Source organism: Micromys minutus (assembly GCF_963924665.1).
Source record: "Micromys minutus genome assembly, chromosome: 16".
NCBI lineage: Eukaryota > Metazoa > Chordata > Mammalia > Rodentia > Muridae > Micromys > Micromys minutus.
The window spans coordinates 15,088,155-15,111,451 of record NC_137985.1 but is presented as its reverse complement, the minus strand read 5'-3'; the positions used below and the strand labels follow the sequence as shown (position 1 = coordinate 15,111,451).

General features: G+C 33.8%; 1 protein-coding gene across 1 annotated transcript; it reads left to right on the top strand.

Moving 5' to 3' along the window:
- Nucleotides 1–3,376: 3,376 nt before the first annotated feature.
- Nucleotides 3,377–19,776, top strand: LOC308430876 (uncharacterized protein; the record flags this gene model as incomplete). The annotated part of the gene is made up of 4 exons (XM_080930154.1): nucleotides 3,377–4,306; nucleotides 9,539–9,606; nucleotides 15,125–15,213; nucleotides 18,824–19,776. 4 exons carry the CDS (start codon nucleotides 3,377–3,379, stop codon nucleotides 19,774–19,776), a joined length of 2,040 nt encoding a protein of 679 aa, XP_080786280.1.
- Nucleotides 19,777–23,297: the final 3,521 nt, after the last annotated feature.

Here is a 23,297-nt window from a genome sequence, read left to right as displayed (position 1 = left end):
CCAGCACATACAGAAAAAATAAAATTATAACATTATCCTCCAGCCTTCCTAAAAATCAATTCAAAATAAGAAAATAAATACTGCTGCTAAAAAAGTAGCTCAAAGGATATTAGTATTTGATATCGCTTTAGGGAGCTACAATGCACTAGCCTTTACATAGTAGCTCGGAATAATCTGTGATTCCCAGATTCAGAAAATCTGACACCTGCAGGAAGCACATATACACATGGAAGACAGTCATACATAAGTGCAGACATCAATTTGAATAAAACCAAAATTTAACATAAAATCACATCTTCTAATTAAAAGCACTTTGAAAATCAAAAACATTATGAATAGAATATTAATGACATGAAAGTGCTTCAATTGTCCAAGGAAGCAATAAAGAGACATAGACTATGAGACTGGATATGTAAGCAGCATCCAGCATTTTGCTGCATACAGGAAACTCATCTCAGAGACAAAGACAGACACTACCTAGAGTAAAAGGCTGGAAAAAAAATAAAAATAAAAATAAAAAATAAAAAACCTTCCAAACAAATGATCCCAGAAAACAAGATGGAGTAGCCATTCCTATATCATATAAAATAGATTTTTAAACAAACTTATCAAAAAAGATAAGAAAGGACACATTTTATTCTTCACAAGAAAAGATAAAACTATTAAGATGAACACTCAATCCCAAATATTCATCCTACATATACAAGAACACCCATATTCATAAAAGAAACCCTACTAATGTTCAAAGTATATATTGCACCACACACAATAATAGTGCGAGACTTAAACACCATGCTCTCATCAATGGATAGATTATAGAAGCAGAAACTGAACAGAGACACAATGAAACCTACAGAGGTTATGAAACAATTGGAGTTAACAGATATTTACAGAAGTTTTTATCCAAAACAGAAGAATATAACCTCCCAGCACCTCATGGATCCTTCTCCAAAACTGACAATATAGTTGGTCAAAAACAAACCTAAACATATATAAGAAGATTGAAATACTCTCATGCATCGTATCATGTTGAGAGCCGTTTGTGCCGCACCCAAACATGGTGCCGGCTTCCCGCCAATGACTCAGCAAACAGAGCTGTTGCCCAACTTATGAGACATAGTGCACATGTTACAGCCTGCTCTCGGAGCATACTAATGAGTTACTGGAGGGCACACCAGTCAGGTAGCGACACGAGTCTCCTGGGCATATATAAGCAGTGCATTTTCCTTCCACGGGGTCCCCTGCTCAGAGTATTGTACAATAAAGGTTGTTTGCAGAAGAGTCCTGTTGTTGCATGTCATTCCTGCCGGTGGGATGTGGGGCGCGCCACACTATCAGATCACCCGGACTGCTAGGATCTTTATCAGTCTAAGGCTGAACATTAATAACAACAAAGACAGCAAAAAGCCCACATTCACATGGAAGCTGAACAATGCACTACTCAATGATAACATTTTCAAAAAAGAAATAAAAAAATTAAGGATTTTTTAGAATTTATTGAAATTGAAAGCACAGCATACCCAGACTTATGGGATGCAATGAAAGCACTACTAAAAGGAAAACACATAGTTCTGAGTGCCTCAAAAAAGAAACTAGAGAGAGCATATACTAGCTGTTTAAAAGCACACCTGAAAGCTCTAAACCAAAAATAAGCAGATACACCTAAGAGAAATATATAGTAGGAAAAAATTCAAACTCAAAGCTTAAAGAGCCAGGTAGCAACAAAAAAGAACTACACAATGAATCAATAAAACCAGAAACTTGTTTTTTGGTAAAATCAACAAGATTGATAAGCTCATAGCCAGAATAGCTAGAGGGCACTAGTTACTCTGGATATGGGGACACATGTTTTGTTCTCCTCACTTGTAGACCTGAGCATACTGGGTGACAGACTTCCTTTAGGACTTGAGAAATTAAGTGCTGCACCAGTGTCCCATATTTGATCAAGACTCAAGTTCAGATAAAGAAGATTGAAATAATCCTATGCATTTTCTCGGAAACATTGCCACAAAGTCAATAAGTTACATATCCTCAGTGCCTGTCTCTATGCCTAGTAATATTTTTAGACCTGCACTCCTGGGATCATATTATATCACATTTATATCTGCATTATAATGAGAAAATTTTGATATCAACCCCTGGGGAATTTGGTGCTATGGGTGTCAGCCAGAAAGACACACATTAAAAAGACCTGAGCTATAAGCCATCTACAGTCTCTCTGGTATTGACCATCTACTTGTTTTATAACTTGTGAATCATTTTTTTTTACCTGTCTTGCCTAATTAAACGACTGTCTGAATTCCCACATTTTGTGAAACCTTGACTATCACTCTTCATGAAAACAAAGTTTGTGAGTACTTCATTAAAATATTAACATAAATATGGATGCTTTATACAATTGTAAAATATAAACAATTAAAGCTAATTGTATACTGGAAACCAGGTTTTCATTAACTTCCTGTTCAACTCATTCTCACATAAACACTGCCACGAGCATCAAACATGATATGTTCTTCTGGTCTCTATGCATCAAGGACATTTACTTTCTCAAATATTAATTTGCCTCTCCTCAAATTTAATGATTCAATAAACACCTTGTGTAGATGTTCTCTTCATTTGCACTCTTTAAATATTTATAAAATGCATAATATCTTAAAATTTGAGACACAGTCTATGTGCAAAAAATTAATTAAGAAAAAAATTAATGTAAAATGTTAAATTCTGAAAGTTGAGATATCCTTTTGACATTTTAAATCTTCTTCATGATTGCCTTAGCATGATTTATTCTAGAAAGTTGCATAAGGTTCAGGAATCTGGTTTTTAATCATAATTTTTTAAATGGTGGCAGTGTTCTTGTTGTCCATGAGGGGGTCTCAATACTTCTGTATCTAAGTGCATAAAGCATCTTATCTATCATCTCTAGTGATATTCCAGCATGACAATGTGATTATGTTTTACTTAAAATGTAAGTGCAAGTGTTTCAATCTCATGTTAGATCTTCAAAATCATAGATTAATTAATCAAAGTATGTAACATATTCCATAAGGTTCAATGATTAGCATTTTTCAAAACTTTGGAACCAGACAAAATGAAAGGCATAGGCAATTGCAAAATAGAAGTGACCATAAACCACTAGTGAGCAAATTTAACTTTTTAAGTTATGTGTTAAAAGAGAGTTTGTTTTCTTCTTCCCCTTTTAGGTGTTCTGTACCACACTTTATAAATGTTTCTGAATGTCAACCAAATCCTACAGGCCATATATCTTGAAGCAATTACTAAGAATAAAGAATTCTAAGAATTGTCATTTCCATCAGGTAAAATTAGCAAAGATTTTTTAATCATCCTATTTCATTTTTTTAAAAGAAATATCAGTGTAATGCAATCCAGAAATCAGTCAGATATTTTAGGATTTCTTCTTCTTGGATTGACTGGTGATGCTCAGCTCCAGTCCCTTATCTTTAGTTTGTTCCTGTGCATATATTTGGTCACTGTCCTAGGAAACCTGCTTATTATCTTAGCTGTCAGCTCTGACATCCACCTACAAACCCCAATGTACTTTTTTCTCTCTAGTCTTTCTATTAATGACATCTGTTTAAGCACAAACACAGTACCAAATATGCTCATAAATATTGTAACTCAGAATCAAAGAATCACTTACACTGGCTGCCTTACACAAGTTTGGTTTGTGTTGGTTTTCACTGGCCTGGAAAACTGTCTTCTCGCTGTGATGGCCTATGATCGTTATGTGGCCATTTGTCACCCTCTGAGGTACTCCACAATAATGAATTCTTCATGTTGTATCTTTATGGTTTTGATTTCTCTGCTTCTTAGCCTTGTGTTTGGTCTCCTGCACACTCTGATGATTCTTCCCTTGTCATTCTGCAAAGATGTGGAAATCCCTCATTTCTTCTGTGAACTCGCTCAGCTCATCAAGCTTGCATGTTCTGATACCCTCATTAATAATATTCTGGTATATTTTTCATCTTGTGTATTTGGAGGAATTCCTATTTCTGGAATAATTTTCTCTTACACTCATATTTTGTCGGCAGTTCTAAGAATGCCATCATCTGGGAAAAGATATAAAACATTTTCTACTTGTGGATCTCATCTCTGTGTTGTCTCCTTGTTTTATGGCACAATTTTGGGTGTGTATATCAGTTCTTCAGTGACTGACTCTCCTGAAACATCTGTAGTGGCTTCAGTTATGTATTCTGTAGTTCCTCAGATGTTGAATCCATTTATCTACAGCTTGAGGAACAAGGACATGAAGCAAGCCCTGAGAAAATTAATCACAAGAGTTGATGCTGTTTTATTATGATGTTTGAATTCCACAAAAGAATAACTTAAAGCAAAGTTTCATTTTTTTAAAAAAATGTACAACATTCCATAGAGATTACAGAAAAATGTAGTTTTGAGAAGGCATACAGAAAAACAACAGATCTCTCTGCATTAACACTTGGTTAGTAAAGCAATATTGGAAATGTAGAATTGCTACATATTTAGAGCAAGTACTTAGTTTTTACCGTGTATGAATAGATTAGGATGACATACTCTTGATAAGGAAACACTTTGAGGCAGATTTATCCTTAATGCATTTTATGCTAAACAATCATGAATGTGGCATAGTTACATTATAACAGTGCTCAGAGATAATTGTTTGGTATTACTTTTCGATGAAGAAACACACAATCAGTAAACTAAACCTTTATTAATGTGACTGTTTGGGGTGGTTGCTTTTATTGTTATAGTCAATGATATCTTTGAAAATTTATTTTTCTTTTGATATTTCTAATTATATAATATTAATTTATTGTATCTTTCTTTTATTGAATTTTTTTTTCAGTAAAGTACATTCTGATTATGGTTTTCTCTTTCTCAACTCCTCCTAGTCCTTTTCAACTCCATTTCAACACAGATCCACACTGTTCCTGTCTCTTATTACCAAATGAAATGGCATCTAAGAACTTATTATAAAAATAAATTACATAAATTAAAACAAAAATTCAGAATATGACAACATGATAGCAATAAATGAGACAATTAAAACCATGAGGAAAGCACATAAACACAGCACAAACACACATACAAACACCCACATACACACACACACGTGTGAGTTATAATAGTTTGTCAGATTCACTCATTAAATAATTCATACATGGTCATAAATTCATAATTTCTGAGACATTATTTTTTCTGAACTATGATATTACTGTATATTCTCTCATCTTAACATTGTATATTTTATACCATGCTGCCCTTCAGGAAAAATTGTCTTTAATGTCATTGTGTTATGTGGGAATTGGGTCTATTAAAAATGAAGACAAAATGAATAACCAAGATGTCTTACATAAAATGACAATATATATTAAACAAATTAACAGAAACTATATCTTATTTATAGTTTGGAGATAGTCAAGGTCATCAGTACACTAAATCAGGAAACGTTATTAAAGATAATGCAAATGCAATATATCTAAGGCACAGCTACTTTACAATTAATAAGTGGAGTCTGGGGGAAGGAATTGGGTCCTCACAAATCTCACCTTGTCTCTTTTGAGGCATTGACTCCAGCCACAGAATGACTTTGCCAAGAAAGCTCCAAGACAAGAACATATACCTAAATTTTTTTCTTTCTTTTCACTAGGGTCTACAGGAAAATCTTGGGTCAGTCTAGCTTTGCAGACATGTACAAATTATTTCAAATAGAAACAATTTTTAATGAAAACTAAAACAAAATATAGCAGAGTATTTATGTAACAATTATAATTATATTCAATATAAATAATTAAGACACATCTAAATGTAATACTTGTAGTATTCCCATGTTTATATATGGAATATATACAAACAAACAAAAAACAGGCACACACAATTTTAATATACAATTATATGAATGAACAAAAGGCATTTAAAATTGAGACATGCTTTGAATTAATCCTCAGTGTTTACATTAAATATTTTATTTTTTTTTGCAAAATTGAAAATTTATCATTCTTAGTATATTTAACATAATAGTTTGTCCAAATAATAGCAGAAATTTTCCCAATGATACTTTATGTAAAAGTGAGATTATGAAAAGCCATGGTAATTAGAAATTCTTATCTTATAAGCATTTCCACATGATTTGGAAAGCAACAAATTAATATTTGAAGTAGACTTATGGAATTTTTCACATTTTAAAAAATTATATATTCTCTGTATTTACATTTCAGATGTTATTCTCTTTCCTTTACTATATTCAAATTTGTTAATCATATATGCACATTTGAATAATACATAAGATCCCATATTATAACATAACTTCTTGAGTATATCTATCTATCTATCTATCTATCTATCTATCTATCTATCTATCTATCTATCTACTATTTCTCTCAGAAAATTATTAGACTGATATAGATGCTGTATTCCAGTTCTGCAAACAACAATTTCTAATGAACTAAATGTCAAACATCCCAAAATTTTTTCAGTTCATTTGATGTTTGATTTTATGTCAGTGAAGACTTGATTTTTAATGAAGGGATAAATAAAAATGAGACTACCTTCTTTCATGCCATTTATATAGGCTTCCAATAGAAAATGTGCCCCATGTTAGAAGTGTATATTTATACTTCAAATAGTTAATGAAGAACCCTCACACATGTATCCAGAAATTTTGTGGGTTAACTAAGTGTATTCAAATTCACAAGCTATGTTAGTCATCTCAGTCTACCACTGGCACAACAGTATCTTGATTATGGAAAGTTTAGTTACCATATGAAAGCAATAATCATCTCATAATTATCCCCAGAATATTGTAACTATTTTCTGAACAAAAGTAGTATATGTGTAGAATAAAAGGTAATGTCCCTTGAAACAAATTCTTTAAATATTCCAAGCTTAAATGTGGTAGACATTGATATTCTTCTGATTGATATTATAAGACATAATAAAAAAAAAAAAACAAGGAAAGTACAGATAACTATACAAACACACTCTTACCAAAATACAACAAAACCTGTTATAATTTGTGCCTCTGTTATTGGTCTCTGAGCCTTAGCCTATATACATTACCACCTTTCTTTACTACCTATTCTTAATTTTTCCAACCTCAATAAGCACCCCAAGCAGACTTTGCTACTTTTCTTAAAAGAGTGGCCCATGAATTCCTGAGAGTTATATGCCCTGTTCCATACTACATGAATTAGGTTGCTATAATATTACATTGAATTTAACTCACAAAATATGGGATCATCGTGAGATGCCATAAAGTTCCCCTAAATTAAGCTGCAGTATTCATTACTTCCAATAGAAAGAATTAATCCAGTTTCTCCTCAGTTATCTGGATCAACCATATCCTCTAGCAATTATTACCCTTTCAAAGACCATTTTTAAGAACATCAGAAGCCCAAAGTGCACAGAGGAAAATTTTTGTTTCCAGTTCAATGGAATAGTCATTGTATTTGCTGGAAAGAACACCCCATTTCTATGAAGGCAAGCATATCATCCAGGAAAACTTACTGTCATAAAAACGGGAGCAAATAGTTTCTACTAGAATATTAGGAATGATAATGATTTAACAATTCTCTTTTCTACCCCTTGATTCCTGGACGCATGCATCATGGTAATGGGAGAAGACATAATACAAATTTAATGCTTGTAAAAAGCATAAATTGATTTCTAGGGAACTTTATTCATGACCTTCAGGATGTTTCTACATAATTTGCACTGTGGGTTGTCTTTAAAAGGCCATTCCATATGTCTATGAGACTAATTGTTTATGGTTTGTAGTTGAACATGACAAGACCAGCGAATTTCATGATCAAGGCCCCACTGTTACAGTTGTCTGGTTGTGAAATAAAGTTTTTAGATAAAAGCAATACTGAATGAAATAAAGTGATATAAAAACACATATTTATGTTTCCATTTATGGTAGGTTTTTCAATATAATTAAGGGCAGGAAAGGTTAATCCAAATCCAGAATAAATATCTGGTCCAGAAAGTACATATTGCCCCTTTATAGAAGACATCATCCAATTCAATCACCCATTCATCAGGTCTCTCTGGAGAACCATGATATTTTATGGAATTTAATGTTTTCATCTACTGTTGGCAGAAATCGCATTCAACAGCCAGGTCAGCCTTAGTGAATGTCAGACCAATTTGTAAAGCCTATACATAATATCCATCTCTGCCACCATGACCACTTTTTTATGGACCTGTTTAGCAATAACTGAAATGACTAGAGAAAGAGATTCCCTTTCTACTGCAGGGGTCATTCTATCTACATGAGCATTGAGATCCTTCTGAGCTGAAGTTGTCTTGTGATAAGAATTGACATAGCACATAACTAGCTTCACACCGTTCAGATTTGGAAAGATCCCTACTATTTATTCAAATTACTGTCTCATCAATTTTCCAATCATAATATTTCTAAGTGCCCCTCCATCTAGTTAATCCATTGGCTACAGAATACATTCATACACCATTATTTCTCCTTTAAATAATGAATGACCATATATACTGCCCAAAGTTTTGCCCACTGTGAAGATATTCTTTTGCTGATCTCCTTCAGTGTTTTCCAGAAATGGGTTTTAATACTGCTGTTGTCTAGTTATTGATAACACCAGAAATGCCATTGAGGGTGATTATTAAACCAGTTGTTACTCTGACTTATACTCAACACATGCCATAAGAAAATAGGCACATGCTTGTCAGTAGACAGCATTGAAATGGGAATAGAAACAATATGCAATTAAGCAGATTCTTATGTATCTTATGCTCAGAGTCCTATCATGTATATGCCATTTGATAAGATATTTTTGCTGTCCACATTCTGCTATATATTTAGTTTGTCAGATAATATTCAGACCCTTATGAGCATTTCAGGTTACATTTTAAATTGGGGACTTATGTTAAAATTCACTTTCTTCTGTTGCACAATAGTAGACCAAAGAAATTTTGCAAGGGGAAAATAGTTGTCTGTGTATAATGAGAGATATATACTTCAGAATCTTAAATGTACCTTCTGTTTTCTACCTATAGAAGCTTACCAATGGCTCCAAATGATAAACATATCTAACTCTAACACCTCATATGTCATTGGGTCAGTTTAAACTTAAGTTCCAAGGGGTAGAACAGCCTACACACAGTATGGATCTGACTAAAACTATCCTCCAGTTCCTTGTCCCACTCAAATCTATCAGCTTTCTAAGTTTCTTGGTACATGGGCTGGAGTACCCCTCAGCAATGAGGAATATAATATTTCCAGAATACAAGTCAGAAAGCAAAATATTGTGTGACAATTTTGTGAAGGGTGCAACCAGATGCAGTATCTTATTATTTTCCTTAAAATAACTATTGCCTAGATATCCCACATCAATGATTCACAAGGATTCCGCTGAGATACAAGGTCCTTGAATTTTAGTTAGATTTATTTTTCATCCACTGATGAACACCTGTTTTACTTATGAGTTCAAAATGATTACTACCATCTGTTTACTTTGTTTGAAACAATGGCCTCAATATAGTACAGCACTGTGATGTTTTGTTGAAGAGTCAAATAATCAAGATCTCTTCTAACAAATTTACGATACGGGTCTGGAGAGTTAATAAATCCTTAAGGTAAGTTAAAAACAGGTAACCAATGCAAAAATTCTGAAAACTTCTAAGCATATGAATGTCAACTGTACCTTCTGAGACTAACTAAGTAAATAATCACAGAATGAGTTTTATAGTTCACTGTACTTTCTATTAGTAGAACTTTAGTCAAAACAACATTAAATATCTGACTTTATAAGCACCTATCTTAACTTGAAGTACAATGTTCCTTGTGGTTTCAAAATATTTACTGTTTTTTTCAAAGTTCTTTTTCAGAAGAACCTGGCTACCTAGGTTCAAGACTTTCTGGGACTGTAAACAAGTTAATATCTTGAATTTGGTTCAATGGCCAAGATTCTTTTTGGGCACCATCTAATGTAGTCTTTCATTATTTGTTTAAGAAAATATCTACTTATATATCAAATATAAAATTTGTAGGTTTCTTATTCATATCATTACTAGAAACATGATTGATTATCCAGAGCCAAAGTTTTGTAAAAATTATGCCATCTTAAAAGTTTGTTTGTTGTGAATATATGGTTGGCCATTTTAGATATTGCTTTTCCTATGCTGTACATTATAATAAATACGATCACTTGTTTTTGGTGATTCAGTGCTATAACCTCACCATTGCTACTTCATGGCCCAGATAACCCATTACACTTAACTCTTACAAGTGAGTCTGCTATAAGAAAAAAATACAGCAACAAATCTCTTAAAATATGATTACTGATCAGGAAGTAATCAGTAAAATATTCTTAAAAGGTGTTGGGAAGGATGAGACTGACAGCATAACAATGCTTCAGAATATTGCTCTGTATGCAGCATGAAAACAGGGTGAATTTGTTCAAACTGAATCCAAATATTTTTATAAAGGGACCTACAGCAAACAGAAGTGCTCTGCAGGATTACTGAAGCTTGGCATCTCAGTTGTAGAAATACAATTAAAAATTTAGTCTCTACTCTCTCTCTCTCAGGCATATTATGAAATGTTTTTGTTGTTTAGTTATATTTTCATCTTTAAAAAATTTATTGGTGGGAAAGCTAGTACTAGTGTCATCAACATAAATCCTCAACCATGGTTTCATTCGACAACCTGGGTGAGAAGTATCATCTGTAGGCTCTCTTCTCAAGACATTGCAAAATTATTTGCTTTGTGCATAGAGATTTGTCCATCACATATGTTAACTAGAGAAACACCTGGTCTCCTCTAGTTGGAGCTAATTTGGCAGCAAACAAAAGTGTTGACATATTTAAAGCATATGCATTTTAAACTTAAGCTGAGATATGTTGATAAGTACAAGGATACCCTTCTCCATCCCATCTATTCAGCTCCTTATTTGACTTAAACTATGAAACTTTATGTTCTTATTATCAAAAAATCTGGTGTTAGGCAGTACATTTCCCTTATGAAATATATCTAGCCATTCCCATGAGAATACCGCTCACCTTATCTAATTTCATATTTCTCTGTTCTAATATAATGTAATACACTGTAACAGTTTAGAAAATGTGTGAAACTAACATTGTAAGAAATATTTGTCACTGCCAAGCAACTTTCATGTTCTCTGGGAGCTAAATACTATTACTGTCTAAAGGGATTTCTATTTAAAAACTCAATTATTTAGATTTAATGTATGGTGAGTCCGTGTCACTGGAAGATTGCCTTTTGCTCTCTTTCCACAGATTTTGTGTTCTTTCTCATCATTTAGCTATTTTTGGTGTATGTTTATATTCTATAATGACATGCTATTAGTCTCATGAGAATGGAGTCCATTAGGATGAGACAGAGACTCAAACAATTATATTCACGTAAATGTAGATGTAATTACTATAACATAATATTTTCATTTATAGCAAAATTAGTTAAGTGAGTTCTATTGAGAAGCAATGTTTTTTAATTATTACAAAAGAACTCCTAGAGGCTTTCTACCTGTCATAGGTGATCTAATATGTTTAAGTAAGCATGCCAGCCAGAAAAATTATGAAAAATATTATAAAGTAATTTGAATTAATTTTATTATTAAGCTTGCAATACAGTTCACTGGGCAAAACACTTTATATACATGCATGTAGAACTGAGTTTGAATTCTAAACATTGATATATTTTAAAACTCAAGATTTTTGTGTTTGCTTGTGGTCCTAGAAGTAGGAAGGTAAAAATAGGTGGATTCCTGGAGCATTCTGGTCACACAGCCTTCACTAAAACTGTCTTTAAAAAAGCAAAATGTTGTAAAGTGACTAAGGACAGAGTGACAGAACAAAGTTAGCTCTCTCTATTCATAAATGCACTATGTGCCTATAATCTCACAACACATATATACACATGAATGTCACATACATTTGCATACACAAAATCAGTATAATCTATCATTGTTAATTTGGTATTCAGAAGAATTTGCAAAGATATTCAGATGAACTATCAATAATTTAAAGACTTAAATTAAGTCCAAAAATTACTAGGGTATTTTTATTCATATTCTCTCGTATTCATAAGACAGATAAAATGAATTACCATATATATGTGTATATGTATATATATATGTGTGTGTGTGTGTGTGTGTGTGTGTGTGTGTGTGTGTTTGTGTGTGTGTATGTATATATATGAGAGAGAGAGAGAGAGAGAGAGAGAGAGAGAGAGAGAGAGAGAGAGAAAGAGAGAGAGAGAAAGGGAGAGAGAGAAAGGGAGAAAGAAAGAGAGAGTGTATGTTTTTTTCATCAATTTTGAGGCATGACAAAATTGTAGCTACTTAAGTTATTGGCTTCATGTGAAAAGTTCACTTTATAACTTAATTTTCTTTGAGAGCATAAACTAATCCTCATAAACATTTACTATTTTTTTCTTGATACAGGCTTTTTAAAGTTTTTCTTGGATAGTCTGTATAGTCATTTCAGATGTTATTCCCTTTCACCCAGTCCCATTCCTCCTTCCCCTCTCATTGCCTCCATAAAGGTGCTTTCTCTTCCAAACACCCTCTCACACCTTAGCACCTTGGCATTACCCTGCCCTGGGAAAATGAGCCTTTGCTAGACCAGAGTCCTCTCCTGCCACTGATGCCAGATAATGCTATCCTCTGCTGCAAATTCACCTGGAGCAATGGGTTTCTCCATGGGAACTCATTGGTTGGTGTTTTAGTCCCTGGGAGCTGTGGTATATTTCGTTGGCTGATGATTTTATTCTTCCCTTGGGGTTGCAGACCCTTTCAGCTCCTTCAGTCCTTTCTACAGCTCTTTCAGTGGGGCCACCATGTTCAGGCCAATGATAAGGTGCAAGCATCCTCACCTGTATTTGATACAATCTATACAAGAAACATGTGGACACATTCTCTATCTCTCTCTCTCTCACTTTTTTTCTTTCTTTCTTCCTTTCTTTCTTTATTCTTCCTTTCCATCTTTCTTACTAAAAGGAGAAGCATCCATAAATACATTTGTAGTAGATTTAGCATATACCAATAATCCTGTTTCCTCTCCTTAAATTTGCCAACACCTCCCCCTAACTCCATTCTTCCTGAGAAACATGCCCACTCCATTTATTCTCTAGAAAAAAAGATGATCTCCTTGTCATGGCAGTACAAAAAATATACAATAAGTCCACCCAATAGGAAAAAGGAGTGTCTCAAATGCATTCAAAAAGTTAGAAAGATACCTGTTTCCACTATTTGGAGTTTCACGATGATATATACTGATTATGAAACTTAGTTTCTGAGTTGTCACCAATATTGTGCACAATAAATACTAACATCATGTCTGGGTACCTTTCAGTTCAGACTTTAATCTTATTCTCCCATGTGTTCACCTCTGTGTATTTTTTTCAATTAACCCTAATCCACAAACTATGGTACTGATTGTACTAATGCCTTTTTCAGTTGTGGTTTCAATGTCAACAAATATGTATTGAGCTACCTCAGGAAGGCAATACTATTATAGATAAATAGATAGGAAAAGAGGTTAAAGGAGTGTGTATGTATATCATGTCAGCTTTTGCATAATTATGTTTAGTATCATATAGATTATATCTTTAATGTGAATTAAATTCCAAAATGCCATGTTATTTTAAAACCAGGCATGTGATACACAGTTTTTAATCTCATTAATCAGAAAGCTATGGCAGGGGAATTAGAATTTTAGACTGGTATAAGCTAAATAGTAAGAGCCTGTTTTTACATTTAAAAGTTCTGAGGTTTGTTCCTATAAATGATATCCCTTTAATGCTTTTTCCCATCCATCATGCTTTATTTATATTCTTATATAATTATGAGATGATACCAGTAGTTTTAAATTATCTTCTAATAGCTTTAAGTTTTGAGCTTTATATTATACAACAAATATGATCAATACACAGTTATGTTATTGTTGTTTATTGGAATATTTTCTAACCCTTTCACATATTAAAAGCTATCAGTAATGGTTCTATACTTTGTATAGCTCTTAATCCATATATATCAAATAAAGAAACTATATGCACAAACATGTGATAAATATTAATGTAACATTGACTACAATTATGAAATTAAAACCTACTAGTAGTTGAAAAATATTTTAAAAACAAGTTATCAAAATACTTAAAAGACACATAAGAAAATAACTTTTACGAAGTTTCTTTCTTTACTACTCAATCCTACTTTACAATGCACCCTGATTGCTGTTTTCCTTCCCTTCAATGCTGCTACCGCAAACACCTCACTACCACTACCTAGCACCACTGCTGCTACCTTCACTCTTCCCCAGATCTACTGCAATTTCGGTTCAGAAAAGAACAGTCCTCACAGGCATATTATGGAACATGGCATAAGAAGACATAATAAGACTACATACAAATTATCATATCTGAGATGGCAAAGAAAATTCTGTAAGAGAATAGGGGTTCAAAGTTTAAGTGAAAGATCTAGAGACACTCCAATTTCACACTGAGTAGTCCAACAAAAGTGCAAACTAATAAGATTAACATATATACTATAGAACTAGTCAAAATCCAAAATCCGCAAAGGCTCCATGATTATTGTTTCAGGCTTTGTGAGCCCCTATGAGACCTTTTATCTGATTCGGCAAAATGTTTTGCACTGGTATTCTTGACCAATATAGCTTCTACAATTATTTCTCCCACTTTTCCTTGGGATTCACTGAGCTCTGAAGTGAATAACTAGATGGAGAGTTCAATTTGCACACTCTTTCTCTATAATGTTTGGCTGTGAGTCTTTGCTACCAAGAGAATCTAGAAGAAGCCTCTCTGATTATGAAAAATACTATATCTTAAATGCAACTTTCTGAAGAACAAAGACAATGTCACACCCAAATTTAAAAATGGAACTTATAAGTCTAAATAATGTTATATGTAGAAATATATGCATACATGTAATCAACTATCAGTTCAAAGAAAGCACATAGATATGAACTTTATTCACAATTTCTGTTTTACAGTGGTTTAATATCATGAGTACAAATAATGGTCAAAGTACTTATTCTTAAAAATAAAATATTACACAGGTGCAGGGGAATTTGAAAACTAGAGGAATTAACTCAGACCAACTAATCACCATTATAGAGAGAACATGTGTGATGAAGATATGGAAAATATGGAAGAGCAAAGCAGCACAAGAACTGTGAATAGAGATGAAACTGGAGATATGATGGGTATGATAATTGTGAAAGAGACCTTACATACATTTAGGAACATGTTACTTTCTACTAAGTTTGGCAGGGCAGTGTTCAGATGCCTGGATTTTGCACAGATGTTTAATCAACCCTAAAACATGCAGCCCAACCAATGAATTGCCCTTGCTCCAGGCAATAGTGAGGCCTGAGATGAAGAATGGTTTACTGTCTGGATAGGACCTGCTCGAAGTAACATTATGGTACAAGATGTGGCTGATAGCCATATGTGAGTCAGTGTTTTTGATAGGAATGGGAACTTAGCTGATGTCTAATGCCAATGTTCCAACCTAACACCATGTGAATGTCCATTGTCTCTGCTTTGACCTGGAACTATGTTGATGTTTGTTGGCTGTGCTGCTGGGGGACATTCATTGTGGGTGGACTCTGCCTCCTCCTGAGGACATTGTCATGCCCAGATCTGTGATGCCATCAGAGACCATGTAATGGTCTGTGTTGATTGATATCAGTAGTTCATGTCACCACAATGACACAAGTCTGTGTTGATGTTCAAAGTATGTGCTGTAGCCTAGAACCATGTTGATATCAGTAGGTTGTGCTGCTCTTGGGCCCATGTGGATATGAGTGGCCTGTGCTTCAACCTGTGGCTGTCACTGAAATCTATGTCTGGGTCAAACTCCTACTGCAGCTGGGAGATATGTGTAAACAACAAAGGCTTGGCACATGTCTATTACCTTTGCCGTTGCCTAATATTTAATTGATGTGTGTGATCCTTCCTGCCACCAGTGGCCATATTGATACAATTGCTTGTATCTGTCACTTGTGGTCATGGAGATGGCCAGGTCTGTTATGATACCTAAGGACATAACAGGTTCAAAATTTCTTCTCTACCTGGACTTTCTGTTAGTGTCCATGACTGATGTTATTACAAAGCCATAAAGAGCTTTGTGGGATGTCTGGCCACTGGGGTGCATATTGATCTGAGTGGCTTGTGTTCACACCTGAGCCCATATTGATATCTGTGTTCCAAGCTTCCTGTGAGGGCCTTGTCTTGGTCTATGGTTCTAATGTAGCTGGGGCTTGTGCTTGTAGCCTGTGCTATTGACAAACCATGTCGAAGTGCATGGCTCATATTCCTACTATCTGATCATGATCTTAATTCTGAGTTAAGAAGCTACTTTGGCAGTAATATCAATAACATTGGACAACAACAGAGAAAAACAGACAATGCAAATTTATGTAAAAATCTCTTTCCATACATGAACACCTGCTCAAAACAAAACAAAACAAAACAAAACAAACACAAAATGTCAACAGCCTAAACAGAAAGCCCAAGTGAACTTCTCAAAAGTGTGATACAAATGCTGGAGTAGAACTCTCCACAGCTGATGTCTTCTGGCAGTGTTGTGTGGTGAGAGAGAATACATGGGAGGACTAGAAAGTGGTTGTGCTTAGAGAATATTATGTGACATTTCCAAAAAATCAATAAAAATCTTATGTTGAATAAAGTAAAATTAATCAATCAATAAAATGAGATAATGCTCCCCAAAGCAGACTCTGAAATTGGGATTAAAATCTTAAAATTAAATCATCTATATATTGTAAACATTTATCTATTATTTGTCATCCTAATATCTATCTAGTTATGAAGACAATATGTGATTTAATGATATGCATGTGAGTAAAAAGGTCCTCAGTTTGTGTATAAGCAATTTATTTCAGCACTGAAGATACTTGAGGAAACAGTGAAATAATACAAATTTTAGTTTTCTTTTATTCACAGGTTCAGAGAGTTCAATCTAAAACTGCCTGAAATTATAAGCTTTGGGTGAACATTACAGTTGTAGGATTACATAAATGAGGACAATAATTTCACATCTGATTTATGGCTACATCTGTCAAATAAAGGAGATGCAGTAAATAGAATAAGATGCACATCTAGGTATTCAGGGGATCCCCTAATATTGGAATGAGGGCTGTCTCTGATTATTTTGTCTGCCATTATATCCCATTCCCACAGTTGGGTTGCCTCACATAACCTTAGTAGAGAGGAAGTACCTAGTTCAGATATAATTTGGTGTCCTTTGGTGTAGGCAGGAACTCTAGGGAGCTACCAATTTTCTGAGAAAAAAAGAAGGGGATAATGGCAAAAGGGATTGTGAGGGTTGGCCTGGGAGAAGAATGGGGAATGCAATAGCGATGTAAAGTGAATCAATAAATGTAAAATAGTGAATTAGACTGTGACTTATAAGGTCTCCAGAGTCATAGAACCAGCCACTTGGAATGCTACCTCCTTAACAGTGTAGGTATTGTGGGGATTGCAACTGTGAGGAAGATAAATGGACTAATGAGGAGCTTCGTTATTTATCACCCATGAGATAAGAATGTATGTAATTTGGTGTATGTTATAATTTTAAAGCATATTTACTTATACTCTAAGTACGAGAAAACCTTGGACATTTTATGCCATCAGTTCCTAAGGAGATATACTCAATTTCAAATAATCAGGTGAGCTTTAAATATTAAGGCAATGACAGTGGGACAGAAAATGAAAAGAAACTGTCTTTCCCACCACCACATAATTATTTACCATATGGCACAGAAGTGACAGTCAGTTGCAGTGTTTGAGAGTGGGAGAACTGGCCATTTCTATCCCTGGCTTTAACATTGTGATAAGTAAACCATGTACATCACCTGGACCAAATGTTAAAGATGGCTCTAGTTGCAGAGGTTTTATTTGAGCTAGAACAGAGTATATGATTCAGGACTCTGAATTGGCCCAAGTCAACATCTACACCATTGGTGAACTGCTGCTGTGTATGAAGTAACCAGATTTACAGATACAAAATTCAAGAAAATCTTTGACACAGGAAATAGCAAAGTATTTAAAGAAATCACAGTGAGGTTCAAGAATTGGTAGAGTAGCAGAAGCTAGAAGCCTCATACCAGACTAGTGCATCTTTGCAATGAAAGAGGTTTGGAGAGGCACTGTGTATCATGCTGTGATACACTATAGCATCTATGATGAGATTTTTTTTCAGTTGCTGGTTGTGGCATGAAGATTTCAAAAAAAGAGAGCCACTGAGATAAGAGGGAGACAGGAATGTATTCTTGGTGCATAACTGGAAAAGCAAAAAGAACAAATGAAAAAAATAAAGCAAACATCTTATGAAATTTTTGGCCTGAAAAAGCAAACCAAACAGGAATAGGAAAGTAAACCAGGAAAAGTGAAATATGAAAAGAGATTCTCTTGGATTGCTTCTTCTCCATCAAATAATCACATGAGTTTAACCAAATATTAACCAATGTTTTATTGACAGGTTTCAAACTCTGGATAATGACAGTTCTGATTCTATTTTCTATTGAAAAACATGTCTTTTCTCATTAAATATTTCTCTTCAAAAAAACTAAAGAATTTTTCAGATTTTTCAAACTGTGGAGTGAAGTTTTAGGATAGTTTAAGTACTTTGACCAACTATTCTACAGAGGCTCTATTTAAAAGATATATAGGTTTATATCAATAGAATTGTTATAGACAGTGGTATTCTAATGTCATTCTAAAAGGAACTTAAGGGATTCTAAAAAAGGTTCTCATGAATTCTATTTTCATTTTACATTCTGTATATTGAAGTTTATACTAAAATTATGGAACTGAAAAACCAATCATCAGTTTCAGAATTCCATCTACTTGGACTGACAGACAATCAGAAACTGCTGCCCCTCATCTTCACCATGTTCCTCTCCATGTATCTGATTACAGTTCTCGGAAACCTGATTATCATCATGGCTATCATCTCTGGCTCCCAACTGCACACTCCCATGTACCTCTTTCTCTCTATTCTTTCCATTAATGATATATGCTACAGTACAGTCACAATTCCCAAAATGTTGGTGAATATCCAAGTCCATGATGACAGTATAAGTTACATAGAATGCCTCTCTCAAATCTGCTTTGTATCAATTTTTGGTGGCATGGAAAATTTTCTCTTGGCAGTAATGGCCTATGATAGATATGTGGCCATTTGCAAACCCCTGAGGTACACAGTCATCATGAACCCTATTTGCTGTGTTCTGATGGTTCTGTTCTCCCTTTTCTTTAGCATTATGGATGCCCTTCTCCACAGTCTAATGGTTTTGAGGCTTTCCTTCTGCACAGATCTAGAAATTCCACACTTTTTCTGTGAGTTGGCTCAGATTATCAAACTTGCCTGTTCTGATACATTTCTCAATAATTTTTTAATATTTCTTGCAGCTTTTTTCTTTGGCGGTGGTCCTGTCTGTGGAATTGTTTTTTCATATATTTATATTGTGTCATCAGTCTTGAGAATGCCATCTTCTGGAGGGAAGCACAGAGCTTTTTCCACTTGTGCATCGCATCTGTCTGTGGTTTCCTTGTTCTATGGGACAGGTTTTGGGGTTTACATCAGTTCAGCCATAACAGATTCTCTTAGAAACACAGCAATAGCTTCCATGATGTACAGTGTAGTTCCTCCATTGCTCAACCCATTTATCTACAGTCTAAGAAATAGAGAAATGAAGGAAGCCTTGAGGAAACTTGTTGGTAGACTCATTTTTCTTATGTGATGTATTATGTGTTACTGATGTGGTATTTCAGAGAAAGTTAAATTAGAAATAATCTTAATGAGCAAATATACTCCAGTTTTCTGTACTCACTAAAATGACTTGAATGTACACTTGGTGTACTTCAACTAATGCTAAGATTTACTTTAATATATTTTATAGATCCACCCCATATTTTGCTTTAGTATTTATAGTATTTTCTTTATCTACAATTCACAGAAGGGCACGCTAAATTATTGGTGTTGTGGTGTTATATTTTCTCTGATGTTTCTTAGAATTCATTACTTTTGGCAACCTATACATAGTAGGGGTAATATGGAGCCAAACTGCATTCATGTGATAATATTATTGGTTACCAGAGGATTGACCGGTGTTTATTAGAATCTTAGCAACTTGGTAAATGAACTGTTTTGGGTATATATCACTAGTGCTTTCAGAGATTCTATCAGAAACAAGGAAATTATTTCTGCGATGCATACTGTTTTTCCTCTATTGTGGAAACCTGTTGTTTATAGAATCGTTAATCATGTGTGATATATCCTGCAAAGTGAATGTGTCATTTTAGAGAAATTAAAACTAAAGGGAATTATAAGAGAGTTGAACTTCTACAGTTTTCTGTAATTTTAAAAATAACCATAATGTGTGCTCATTTGGAATACATTTTTGATGGATTTATATTGTTTTGCTAATATTAATCAATTAACTTTAGATTTAAAAGCACATTTTATATCCACAGTACACAGAATGAGAAACTGAAATTACAAGAGTCATAATGCCATGTTTTCTCTATTGATTTCTCAAAAGTAGGTACTATTGATGAATTCTATGCTGAATAGTTACTACTGAAACAAAAGTGCATTTACATGATAAAATTTTTAATACTGGAGAACCTAAAGTTCTGTTTTAGATTCTGGTCAATCAAATAGATATTACAGAGAATTGTTCTTTATATCATAATCAGAATATTTAATATATTAAATATTAATGTTTGGATAATTGATTTGTGTACTGTGTAAAATTTTTTTTGCATCATTCAAATATTGATTTCAGTTTCTACAGGGTGCTGAATATTGTGTGGACTTTGTACCAAATGTTAGTGTTAAATAGATTTCTAGTTTTTTTTTTTCTTTCATTTAGATGGTATTATATGATGTGGTAATCCTTAAGTATTAGATCATGCAGAACCAGTAAGTGAAGATAAAAAGGTTTCCTCAGTTTTGTGTAACTAGCGGAACTATTTTAACAACATTTCAGGTAATAAAGCCAAAAATTAGTAGACAAGAAAACTTTCAGATTTGGGAAGTCCATACTTAATTTCAAGTATTGACTTTTTTCATCCTACCACAATTTATGTTTAATCCAATTTTGTCACCCACAACTAATATCCACATAATGTATCTAATTAATACAAATTTTAAAAGTTCTTAAATGAATATTCTTCACTATGCTTATGATTCAATCACATTTTGTTTTTTTTTTTCAGTATTCACATGGACTCTTTGTTTGAAAATGTACGCGGGTTAGCATGAAAATACTGAACAAACGATTACAGTTTTCATGGAGTTATATTTTCTTTGTTGATTTTGCAAAATTAATTATAGTTGATAACGTGTACATGGAATGGATACCACTGATACAAAATTGCATTTATGTGATAATATTATTGGTGATCAAAGAATAGCAACGTTTTTTAGATTCTGACACTCAAGGTAGATGTGTACTGATATTCTGTAATAATAAGAACACCCAAGTAAATAATTGAAGGTGTACTGTTTGGAAAGCTCTTATTTTAAGCTGAGAGGTAGATGGCAAACTAGTTGGTGAGTAGGAAGAGTTCCTAAATACCTGTAGAATGGAGGCTTCACATTTTATCTAGAGCTATGTTTAAATTTTGTAATTTTAGTGTACTTACTATGAAAGGCTTTCATTTAAAGCTAGTGAATAAGCAGGAGAGGGGACATTATGTCATTGATATGATGAACAATCGATGCCTCAATTTAATCTATCAGCAATGGTGTCATGGCCTTACGTACATAATGCTGACATGTAATAGGGCTATTATTCATCCACTGTGGGAAAACCTTCCATTGCTATCTAGTCATTGGCTGTTGGTTATTCAAAATAGGGACAGAGATCAAGATGTAAATTAATAAAGAAAAAGTTTTTAAGTTAAATGAAATAATATAATGTCCTTGAAGCATTATAGTAGGGGCAGGGAGCCCTGTTGGGGGTCTCCACTGTTTTCATAGTAGAATTTTGGCCTCTAAGATCATGAAACAATCAAACTTTTTTTTTTTTTTGTCTTATTATGAATTACATAAGAAGAAGAGTTCCCAAAACTAACATAGGGCTGTATATGTTTTAGTTTACAATTGTTTCTGTACCAACAGTTCGGATTGTTTTAATTTTCCCTTTTGAAAGGGCCATTATTCAATCCATACAAGGTAATCAGAAATCCATTGTAGTTTTAGAGGTTTTAAGGAAGACTCCTGATCAATGAGCCCTATTAGGGAGAGATGTGGTTTTCTGTATCATTATTGTATGGTTAATTAGTTGCAATGGTAACCACTGTGTGTGTTTACTGTTATATAGGATTATATGAGAGTCCTGCAATAACCTAAGGCTGTCCAGTACTAGAAGAAGGATCTTTGGCAGTCCAACATTAAACACTAGGCTCGTTGGGTTTGGGTTTTGGGGCCATGTCAGTTTGATATATTCTTATTTTCTGACCACTACTAAGGATTTGGTTCTATTCTCTAAGCTGCTTTCTGGATATTGTCAGTTATATATATATATATATATATATATATATATATATATATATATAATGACACCTGAAGTGATGCAGGTTAGTAGCTGCTTAATTAAGGCTGCTTCTGCTTTGTCAGTAGCTTCCAGAATTAACCCTCACCTTCTTACCAATTATGTAACCTCCCTTCCTCTTTTCCTCCATTGGAATTGCATATCAATAAGGTAGTGGTATCAGAAATGTATGCATGCCACAATTCTCTACATTGTTCTAAGTGCTAATTTATAAGAAATTATAGATTTATTAATGATGGGAGGACACATTTTAAACAACTTGCTGTTAAAAAGCCCACAAGAATCGTTATACTGTTAAGTAAAATACAGGTTGATTATTTGTGACATACTGATAATAATTAGCAGGTAGCATTAGCTCACTATTTGGGATACTAATCATTATTCCAAAAGTCCTCCTTTAAGATCATTTTGAGGATAACTCATTGGTCTTTCCTAAAATTACATCTAAATCTTCTACAAAGATTGCTTTCAATGCTGTTACAGAAGGATCTCAAAAAATATATATATACATATATAGGCACATATGCTTTATGTACAAATGCCACACATTTCTCAAGAAGATTATACCCATCCCTTGTGGAAAAGCTCAAGGGTCTGAACTTGCCACAATCAATCTGCTGTTATTAGATGCTTCACAGCCACTGAATATTGTAACCAACTCTCCATACTGTGTCAAAATTATTTCTCTACTAGAAAATGTG